Source organism: Archocentrus centrarchus, unplaced genomic scaffold (assembly GCF_007364275.1).
Source record: "Archocentrus centrarchus isolate MPI-CPG fArcCen1 unplaced genomic scaffold, fArcCen1 scaffold_84_ctg1, whole genome shotgun sequence".
NCBI lineage: Eukaryota > Metazoa > Chordata > Actinopteri > Cichliformes > Cichlidae > Archocentrus > Archocentrus centrarchus.
Window position 1 is genome coordinate 398,578 of NW_022060294.1, and position 11,561 is coordinate 410,138.

An 11,561-nucleotide genomic window follows, 5' to 3' on the forward strand; every position below is an offset into this window, starting at 1 on the left:
TCCTTTCTATGCCCTTGAGCACAACTGTTCAGCCACATAATGTGTGGTAGTGCTGAGAGTGTAAAACCGAAGGTTCGAACCCTGGGCTTACAATTCCAGAGAACCACTGCTTCATGCTTGCTTCAGGACGAAAAAAACAAACAAACACGTGACACGCCGTCCGAAGCAGCAGCTGCTTCGTTCTCGGAATGAATCACCTGACTAGTGACAGCGCTTCATCTCATTACGAGTGGAGGAGTGAGAGCAAGACACTCAGCCAGGTTCATACTCGCACAGTTTCAGCGTTGTTACTTCCATGTTATGACCCTCGGTGTGGGAGGTGGAGCGCAAAGCTGAATTCCGGAAAAACACTGAAGTTTGAAATGTTGGGAGCTGCTGCTGATTGGTCAGATGTGTTCGCTATCGCTGACGTAAGCCCGAACATCGTTTATTGGCTGGGAGAAGTCAGCGAAGCATGGGGAGGGCCATGTTGGGGTGTCCATTGAAGTTACCATATATGGGTTTCTGCCCTGATGCTGCGTTCCCGTTACCGTGGAAACTGTGGTACAGAGTCGGACGAGCTAGAAAAACAGGATCTGTTTGTTCCCCAGCAGGTCAGAGTCATTCGTCCATCACTAACAGTACAGATACTGTTTCATTGATGGATAAAAGCAGCTCTGAAGCGCGTTCACAGGTGGAGCCACTCAGTGCTCCGGTCATTCACTCACAAACAAACAAATAAACTGCAGTCGTAGTCCTGATTAAAAGATTTTCTACTGTTTATTAGCTCTGCTGCTACCTTGGATCATGAAGTCGGGGTGACACTGACCTGAAGGTCGCAGCTGATCTCCAGGTCTCTGAATTCCCATTCAAGCTGAACGCAGCATCCTCAGAGGAGCGGAAGTGCTGAGAGAAGACGAAGTTCTGACGGTGACTTTGAGCTTTGGTTAAAATGTGCTTTAATTAGCTCGTTAATGAATGTAGTCAGGCTTTAAACTCGGGTTCTGTTGTTCATCGAACGTATCAACATCCTCAGACATTCATAACGATCTCAGATCATCAGAACTTGAGAACACGGAAATGTCTGCTGGAACATCTGCGGCACTCTGGTTGCTGTTTGTCAGCATCGTCTTCGTCTCTGCAGGTGAGAGCTAGCTGTTACACACCAAACTGTGTTCATCCCTCTGACAGAGGAATAAAGAGTAGGCCATCAACAACATGGTTCGTATAAAACATCCCAAATAATTATTTTCATAGTGATTGTGTGTGTCTGTGTGAGACTGGGTGGAGTCTCCTTCAGGACTCGTGATCGTGGCAGAGATAACATGTGAGGGACGCTGGTGGGGAACCCGCCCTGTTCCAGCTTTCTCTGTCCCACAAAGCACCGCGGCTTCAGCGTGTGAACCACAGCTAGCTAAATAAATGATTCAGATTTTACAGGCTGTGTCTGCGAAAATGGACAATTCTACACTTTTTTATGGCTGTAGGCCCAAATTTGATTGGCTAGGCAGAGAGCTGGAAAGGATGAGCAGCAGGTTAGAATGACTAAGGATTAAGATGGAAACGTACTAACGAGTGATGAGAGTGCTGAGAAGGTGGAAGAAGGACTTGTGATTTGTCGTGTTTTTACCCAAGATAGTCGCCCCACATGGTTTACACATCGTTTTGTTTGTCACAGCATCAAAGGACAAATGTGTCCATACATCGGCTCTTCTCTTTCTCCCTGCTGACATTGGTTACATAACTTAGTTCTATCGGAAGGAACGACCAATCACAGGCTAGTTTGGTCTTCCCGGGTTTAGAGCAAGTTTGTGCATCTGTGCGTTTGATTGGATGTTTTCCTAACTTGTCCCGCCCTGTCACAAAATTAAATCAGTTCTGATTGGATGTCGTCCTGGCCAACCATATTTTGTTTTCGTCATGAAAAAAAGGGTCGTTGACGAAAACTATGATGAAAATATTTTGTCAACGAAATTAACACTGGAGCACAGTGGAGTTTTTGATCAGATTGTCCTGCATAAACTTTGAATAACACAAAGTCATCATTTAATTTTTCAAACAAAATGTCCTCCTGTTAAATCCTCTGTACTTTTAGCTCAGAGACACACTGTGATCCAGATCGCACAGAAACAGAATGTGTTTGCTGAAATTTCTTTGCTGAATATTTCCTCCAGGGAGGAACAGGAGACGGCAGCCAATGATCTTTTGGGTGGTGTTGATTATCCTCTGCACTGCCTTCCTGTTCATCTGTGGAGCTTACATACCATACAGTCAGATAGTACGTCCGTGCACTTTCCCCGGAGGCATGATAGAAAGCTTCTTGCCCAGTTGGGTTTTTTCTGAGGACAAAGGCCACTTTTCTACCAACAGGGTGCCGGTGCCAGCATTTGAACCGTTCAGCGGTTTTTCCACCACAAATGCTACTTTCCCACCATGAAGGAGCTGGTGCTCGTGCCAGTGCTGGTGTTGGTTTCAATGAACCGGCAAAACGCTTAAGAACGGGCCCGTGTTTCCACCACGTTTCTGTGAACTGCTCCTTTACATATGAGCGTGGGCGGGTCCTCGTCTGGACACGAAGTCGAAGCGCACAAACGTGGGAGAACACGCTCCCCTTTGTTGTGCTGCAAATACGTTTTAGGGTCCAAACCAAACTACTGCAGCATCTGTGTGCAGCACAGAGGGAAACACAGACAGCGATTAGAGCAAGACGACAAGAACGCACTTTGTGTCCTTTTATCTGTGATATGAACTGATACAAAGCAGCAAGTTCAGCCTTAGAGCCCAACCTATTTCACAGCTGAGAAAATCACTTAGCTTTTCTCATGTAATACACATGTAATATGGTAGAAACCTTGATGTTGAGACGGCAGAGTCACGCCCTTCTGCCGCTTTCATCACGCGTTCTTGGTTCAAGACCAGCTAGTTTGCGGGGCCGGTGTTGAACCTGTTTTTCGGCAGAGGACCGAGTGCGTTTGCGGTGGAACAACCGCTGAATGGTTCAAATGCTGGCACAGGCTCCAGAACCCCGTCAGTGGAAAAGAGGTCTGTGTTTCCCTCTGTGCTGCACACAGATGCTGCAGTAGTTTGGTTTGAACTGTAAAATGTGTTAGCAGCACAAGAAAGTAGAGCGTGTTCTCCCACGTTTGTGTCCAGATAAGGACCCACCCACACTCATACGTAAAGGAACCGTTCACAAAGCTCAGTGGAAACACGGCCCGTTAAGCGTTTCACTGTTTCATTGAACCCGACACCACCACTGACACGAGCACCGGCACCTCGGCGGTGGAAAAGTAGCAACAGAGGAACTGAAGGCACTGCTGAGTCTTGTTCACTAGGGCCTTGGTGTTTTGAGTCCTGGAAAGCTCAGCTGAGATGCAGGTACCAAGGAACCTGAAAGTGGTGATAATTTCACATGTTCACCCTTTATTTCAAGGGGGGTTTGGCCTTGTGGATGTTTCCTGAAGTCCATTATAAGTTCTTTGGTTTAGAGAACATTCAGTGTCAGGTTGTTCACTGAGCACCAATAGGACAGTTCTTCTACCTTTGCCTTACATGCTGACTCACCCCATCTGAGATAAATGAGGAGGGTGTAGGAAAGCAGTGATTGGAACTCATCCATTTTGTTTGTTAGGGATCTTTCTAAAGTGATTAATGAGTCTCTGAGTACTCCAGGAGCACCAAACATTTTTTTTTTTTTAACCCCCACTCAGCACTGGGGTCAATATGTAGTACACACAGTGGAATAGTGGTTAGGACTGTTGCCTCACAGCTAGAAGGTCTGGGTTTGACTGCACCTTTGCCCAGGTGGACACGTGTAGAGTTTCCATGTTCTCCCCGTGTCTGCGTGGGTTTCCTCCCACAGTCCAAAGACATGCAGTTACTGGGGTTAAGTTAACTGGTGATTCTGCATTGCCCATAGGTGTAGATGGTTGTCTGTCTCTCTGTGTTAGCCCTGTAACAGGCGCAACCTGTACAGGTGTACCCTGCCTCTCGCCCTATGACAGCTGGGATAGGCTGCAGCCTCACAGAAGAGAATGGATCCTAAATAAGGACAATAATATTCTCTCTTTCAGTGTCTGTGTATGAACATAAAACCATCAACACAGCAAAGATGAATTCCAGCTGAAAGAGACTTTAAGATCACAGTGATTCTACTGTAGAAAGATGTATAAGTAGAAATGGAGGCTACAATCTTACGAGCCTTGCTGCTTATCACCACCTTTGTTATGTGTTAAAGTTCAGGCTCTGGCTGCTGGGCAGGGCTCAGCATACACTCAGCTTTAACATCAGGGTTCTTTGCTAGCTTTGTATTAGCATGCTGTCTGTGCAGATGGTTACAGAGAGCTGATGTTGGGATCAGTGTTGCCAGATCTTGAAACAAGCAATTGAATAGCTTAAATTCTTTGAATAACATACTTTAAAGCTCCGATCAAAAGAAAAATGCATTTTTCATACGTAACAGCAAACTCACAGTAAACAGTCAACAAAAGTCTTTCTTTAAACTCTGTTTAAAAGAAAAGACACACCTGAGTCAGCTCAAACAGGCCAAGTGTAAAAATGCTATTTGATCTTTTACTTTCTTCTTTTTCAAATCTTTCTTGGAAAACTAGTGTTGTGTACAGCTATATTATTGCATGTATAATTTACATATGGATATGTTTTATAATGGTAACAAGTGGGGAAACCACCAAACAAAATGGCTTGAGTCTTTATCAAGAATAATGACCATGTTATTTCAGGCTGTAGCTTACTTTATCATCAGGTGGCTGCACTGGTATCAGTAAGCTAAATATTGTACGAGTGACCATCCCAGGACTAAAAAGATTTGGTTTCTATATATGAAAGTAAACTGACTACAAGACGATATAAACAACCATATTCACGGTAACATTCCTGAACATTTTAGCTCATTCAAAGAGTTTCTGACTCCTGCCACTGTCTCCACCCCCCCAAACACTCAGAGATGTTCAGAGGGGGGTGGGGGAGCGCAGTGACACGACACTATGTTGCGCCTTCAGAATAAAAGCATGCCAGTTAAAGATTTCAAAATCAAGTATATTTCTCCCTCACCGTGTAATTTTTGGGGGGGACGAATGTGCCTGTCTCCAATATTGGGGGGGGGGGGGGGCATGTTCCCCCCTGTTCCTACACCTATGGCTCTTGGGTTTTTTGGCAATCAGGAATTGCACATTAAAATCCAAAATAACTGAATGTGTAACTTAAATATCACAGAAAATGAAAGTGTATTTCAGTATAATTACCTCATGAATTGGCACATTTATTCACACTCAGCACTGCTGTAGAAGTGACCAGTTGTACTCTGACCTTTAACCTCTCTGCTGTGTTGTTTCCTCTTTCAGAGCAGAAAACCATCACAGCTGATCCTGGACAGAACGTCACTCTGACATGTCGAGTTCAAGAAGGTAAAACCATCAGAGCTGTAGAGTGGAGCAGAGCTGACCTGGGAGATGAATATGTGCTTTTGTACAGGGATGGTCGCTTTGTTTCAAATGAGCAGCATCCATCCTTTAAGAACCGGGTGGATCTGCAGGACAGACAGATGAAGGATGGAGACGTGTCTGTGATCCTGAAGAACGTGACGGTTAATGACACTGGAACATACGAGTGTCGTGTCTTCATTAGAGAAACACTCTCATGGGAATCCATCAGCATCATCACCCTGAGAGTTGTTGCTCCTCCTCCAGGTGAGTGAGCAGAGTTCAGTGTGTCTGTGATCAGAGGTGAAGCTGCTTCCTGGTTGTTGATGTTTGTTTCTAAAGATGTTGTTGATGAGACTTTGTAGAAAGCAGCTGGTCTGAGTGATGTGATCAGAGTGCAGTAGATAATGTCTGACAGCAGTTTGAAGAGGAAATGGATTCTGTTCTGTTCTTCACTCATCACCTACCTGACAGCTGACACCTCACACCTGTTTCTACCTGCAGGTCCAGGAGGAGAATCTGTTGGACTCATCGTTGGTCTCTCAGTTCCTGCTGTGCTTCTTGTTGTTTCTCTTGTTGTTTTTTTGATCTACAGAAAACATAAAAAAACAGTCCTGGGTTCAAGTCAGCCTCCTGTTGAACTTTAGCCTGTTTGAAATGTCTCAGGTCTTTTAACAGCTCAGCTGCAAGTCTCCTCCTTAACATGTGATCTTACAGATGATCTCAAATGTTGTGATTTGATTTAAATTTCTCTGATTATCATCAGACCTGTTCAAACTGTGTTAGTGTGTCTCCCTGTGCTGTCTGTGAGTGCCTCTGTGAACTGCAGTGGTTATATTCAGTGTTTTTGTTGCATTCGTTTACTTGAAGAAAGACTTCCTTACATGAACTTGTGACTTCAGTATGACAGTATTAGAATCAAGGGCTATTTGTGTTTGCTTCAGGTTTGCTTCTCATCTTAATGTAAGAGTTCATGTTCTTCAAAAAACATGACTCAGATTCCTGCCTTACTTGTATGTGGGACTGCCAGGAGTCCTATCCTTTTCACTGATGCTAAACACAAAATATTCAGTTTCCAAACCTACACACCACTAATGTCAACAGAAATAATGGTCTATGGTTGGTTTGTTTTCAGTGTTCATGTATTTAATGTCCTGTATGTGTTTGTTTTATCTTCAAGTACAGCATCTGTTTCAGAGATCAGACCTGTGAGCTTTGAACCACAGAAACTGAGCCTCATGTAGAGATCAGCTGTTACAGACAACAACCAATTGGCAACAGCAGCATTTTGATCCAAAATGCTGCAGCTAGAGTACTGACAGGGACTAGAAAGAGAGAGCAGATTTCTCCCATATTGGCTTCTCTTCATTGGCTCCCTGTTAAATCTAGAATAGAATTTAAAATTCTTCTCCTCACCTACAAGGTCTTGAATAATCAGGCACCATCTTATCTCAAAGACCTCATAGTACCATATCACCCCAACAGAGCACTTCGCTCTCAGACTGCTGGCTTACTTGTGGTTCCTCGAATATTTAAGAGTAGAATGGGAGGCAGAGCCTTCAGCTTTCAGGCGCCTCTTCTGTGGAACCAGCTCCCAGCTTGGATTCAGGAGACAGACACCCTCTCTATTTTTAAGATTAGGCTTAAAACTTTCCTTTATGATCAAGCTTATAGTTAGGGCTGTTTATACTCCACTCTGCATTTAATCATTAATTATTAATCTCTGTCTCTCCCCCCTCAGCAGATGACCCCCCCTCCCTGAGCCTGGTTCTGCTGGAGGTTCTTCTTCCTGTTAAAGGGAGTTTTTCCTTCCCACTGTCACCAAGTGCAGCTCATAGGGGGTCGTTTTGACTGTTGGGTTTTCTCTGTATTATTGTAGGGTCTTTACCCACAATACAAAGCACCTTGAGGCGACTGTTTGTTGTGATTTAGTGCTATATAAATAAAATTGATTTAACTAGAACAGAAAAACTATGTGTAAATGACAGTCTGAGTGTAGATGAAGTTCTGTGGATTATAGACAATCTGCTTTATAATTATCCAGGATCCACTGATCAGCTCTATCAGAATGAGAACTGACTCATTTTACAAAGTGCCATTACAGTATTATGAAACCAAAGAGACAAATAAGGTTCATGTAGCTGCAGAGTTTGATGTTTCCTCCTGCTGATCTCTGAACTTTTATTGAATTTTTCTTTTTATGAAGGGGACTCTTCAGTCTGTTACTGCAGTTTAACCATTTCAAGAACTGGTCACATATTGTTTATTTATTTTTTTATATGAGTGTAATTTTTTTTTTTATTAATAATAAAGTTATTCTATGTAAGTCACAATACAGTCAGTGCATATTATGGTTATTGTCTGTAAATGTTAGGTTAATTGGTCATTCTAAACTGGCTGTAGGTGTTAATATATAGGCTGGAATAGGCTCCATTAGCCCCATTCACACCTATGAGCAATTTAGAGTGACTAATTAAGCTAACCCCAGTAAGTGCATGTCTTTGGACTGTGGGAGGAAACCCACGCAGACACGGGGAGAACGTGCAAACTCCAAGGTGGACTTTCTTCTGTGAGGGAGCAGTGCTAACCACTACACCAAGCTGCACAACTGTTTTTCTGACATTAAAGAAAAATGTCAATAGTTGACAGTCAAACAAACATGTTTCCTGGGGGGGGTGTGTGTGTGTGAGAGATGAATAAAATTTACGATTTCTCATCATGATAAATTGTGTTAATCTTTCAGACTGTGTACCTGAACCATGTACAGAGCAGTTACATTCAGTGGGTTTATTCATTTTTTTGGTCCAACTTGACAATGATGATTTACTTTTAATCACTTCTGATCAAGGGTGTAGGAAGGAGTTTACTATTGGGGGGACACATATCGGAAACCTGACAGATCCATAAATACTCAGAGCAAAGCATAAAAAAATGCTATTTGATCTTTTACTTCTCTTTCAAATGTTTCTTGGAAAAATACTGTTGTGTACACCTATATTATTGCATGTATAATTTACATATATATATGTTTTATAATCATAAGATGTGGACAAACCACCAAACAAAATGGCTTGAGTCTTTTATGAAGCATAATGACCATGTCATTCCAGGCTGTACTAGTACACTGGTACTAGTACAGAGTATTAGGGCCACATTGAGAAAAGTAAATAAATTGTGCGTTTTGAGAATAAATTCAAAATTTTGAGAAAAAAGTCTAACTGTTTCAAGTCAAACAACTGCCACCAACTGTATACCCTACAGAATGTCTTGTTTTATGAGTTAGTGAAACTATACTTTAGAATCGGTTTTAGTAACAAGGAAATGATTTCTTTTTAGTACACAAACACAATGTAGTGATAAGTATGAGGACGTTAAAGAGAGAGTGCAGAAAGCTGCATCTGCTCCGAAGGAAAAAGCACACAAACTGGCAACGGTTAGATGGAAGGATGGCTGCACCTTCGTACAGTACAGAGGGGACATGTAGACCCACAAGACACAATAACACAGCTGATCAAGTTGTTTCTACACAAGGCATTTTGTAGAGAGTGTAGCAGCTGTTTGACTTGAAATGACGACTTTGACGATTTTGACTTTATTCTCAAAATGCTCAAAAGTATTATTTATTTTTTTCTCAATGTTTCCCTCACACTCCTTCATGTACTAGCAAGCTAAATATTTCAGTAGCACAAAAGTAATTTAGTAACGCACAGAAGTGCAAAGTTTGATATGTTTTATTGGTCGAAAACATTTAATAATGGTCAAAAATGCATTTATGTAGGTTGACTGTAACAGAACTGGTTCTTTAATTAAACAACGTTCTGACATTAAAGAATCCTCACAGATAATGTAATGAACTAATTATTCACTTTAAGTAAAAAAACAGCTATTAAAATATGCCTATTCAGTTTGAAACTCTGATCTAATAAATCAAAATAAATATCAATAAAATAATAACCAACAGAAATAAATAAAAGTGATATCTCTCACATTTAATAGACAAGCTGTGTGCCTCTTTACAGCCCTGCATTTAGCCAAACAAAAGGTTAAAAACATTGGTCTAAGCAGAAGAGCCAAAATGATTTCTCCGCCTCTCATTTGAAATTCATTCAAATTAACTTCTTGTCCAGTAAGTAAACTTTATCCTGTGTATGAAAGTAACCTGACAAACAGCCATATTCATGGTAACATTCCCACAGACCGTTTACCTCATTCAGAGAGTTTCTGACTCCTGCCGCTGTCTCCCAAACATTCGGAGCTGTTCAGAGGGGGGCGGGGGGAGCGCAGTGGTATGACGCTATGTTGCGCCTTCAAAATAAAAGCACGCGAGTCAAAATTTTTCTCCTCCGCGGTGCAATTTTTGGGTGGGACAAATGCGCCTGTCTCCAATATTGCCCCCCCCCCCCCCCCCCCCCCCCCCCCCCGGTTTCTACGCCTATGACCTTAATTGTCTTCTTAAGATGACCAAATTTCACTATTAAACAAAATATTGTTTCTTTACTTACTTACTTTACTTTTAATGCATCAAATTTAATCTTTTGTAACAGTAGACAGATGCTAATATTACTTCAGACCAATACAAAAAAAAGGATCTGTAGAAATGTTGGCCAACTGAAAAGTATGAACATGAAAAGTATGAGCATGTACTGCACTCAGTACTTAGTTGGGGCTCCTTTTGCCTGGATTACTGCAGTAATGGCATGGAGTCCATCAGTCTGTGGCACTGCTCAGGTGTTATGAGAGCCCAGGTTGCTCTGATAGTGGCCTTCAGCTCTTCTGAATTGTTGGGTCTGGTGTATCTCATCTTCCTCTTTGTTAGCAGATGAGACTGCGCAGCGGTATTCAGATGCGGTTCTCTTAACATGTCATTTCTTTGATGGAGGAATAAGCAGATCACACACTCTGAAGTCCAACTCGGAGCGGGCAGAGAGAGAGCTTCCCGCCAGCGCTCGCTTCACTTTATTTCCGCATTGCATCACAGAACAACACCACTTCCCATTGGGCTATGTGTTTAACACGTCACTTCCCATAACTGACTTTTGGGAGTAAAGGCATATACATACACACTACAGAGCACAAACCTTAACACCCCCACTTGCTCTGAGGTTATTTGCTTCATAACCAAAATGACCTTCTTAATACTGGGTTCCAAAAACAAAACTGTTAAACTTGGCTAACTTAACTGTTGTCACAGGCTTGGTCATTATGTCTGCCACCATCTGGTCCGTTGGGCAATAGTTTAGGATGACCTTTCCTTCCTTCACTGTTGATCTGACAAAGTGGTACTTTATGTCGACATGTTTACATCGCTGTCTATTTACAGGATTTTTAGCTAATGCTATAGTACCCTGGTTGTCTTCATAAAGCATAGTTGATGCATATTCATAAGAGTCAATGCTTTTAAGTAGTTGCATCAAGTATAGACACCAGTCCCGTCGCCAGATCTCAGTCTTAGGGGGGGCTTATGAAATCCAACAGGGGGGGCACCACTATTATTAGCTTGATTAGTGATCTGGCTTGGGTGGGTGGGCCAGGGCGGGCCCAAGCGTATCAGTGGGCGGGCACGGCCCCCTAGGGCCCGCCCATAGCGACGGGTGTGATAGACACTCTTGAATGGTAGCAGCTAAAGCCATATATTTTGCTTCACATGTGGATAATGCAACTGTGGGCTGCTTCTTAGTCTTCCATGAAATCAGTGGTCCCTTTTTCTGACAAAACCCCTTTGCCACATATCTAGCTTTGAATTTGTCAGTTCCGTCGGCATTCTTTTTCACTGCATAAACCCATTTTCCCCCCACTGCCTGCTTGCCTTCAGGAAGGGCTGTTAGGGTAAATGTATTGTTTTCTCTGAGCGACAACATTTCCTCATCCATTGCATTTCTCCATTCTTTGGAATTTTGAGAATGTACAGCTTCTTCAAATGGTAAAGGTACACCACATACAAGTCTGTAGCAATAATCAATATTTGTTAACACCTGATCATTGATTTCCTCATCCATCACATATTCATTCAGGTAACTTGGTTTCTTCCTTACCCTAGAGGGATAGCCTGTTGCGGCTGGTTCTGTGTCACTGATAGTATCAGTTTTGCTGTTCGACTCCAATAAGGAGACGGGATCCTGATTTTGTTCAGGTGTCTTAGGCTCT

The 11,561-nt window shown here is 42.6% G+C and overlaps 1 protein-coding gene across 1 annotated transcript; it reads left to right on the forward strand.

The window, feature by feature from the left end:
- The first annotated feature begins 864 nt into the window (after positions 1–864).
- Positions 865–8,173, forward strand: LOC115777907 (selection and upkeep of intraepithelial T-cells protein 1-like). The gene is made up of 5 exons (XM_030725925.1): positions 865–909; positions 1,016–1,123; positions 5,340–5,671; positions 5,922–5,950; positions 8,161–8,173. Exons 2-5 carry the CDS (start codon positions 1,060–1,062, stop codon positions 8,171–8,173), a joined length of 438 nt encoding a protein of 145 aa, XP_030581785.1. The 5' UTR covers positions 865–909; positions 1,016–1,059.
- Positions 8,174–11,561: the final 3,388 nt, after the last annotated feature.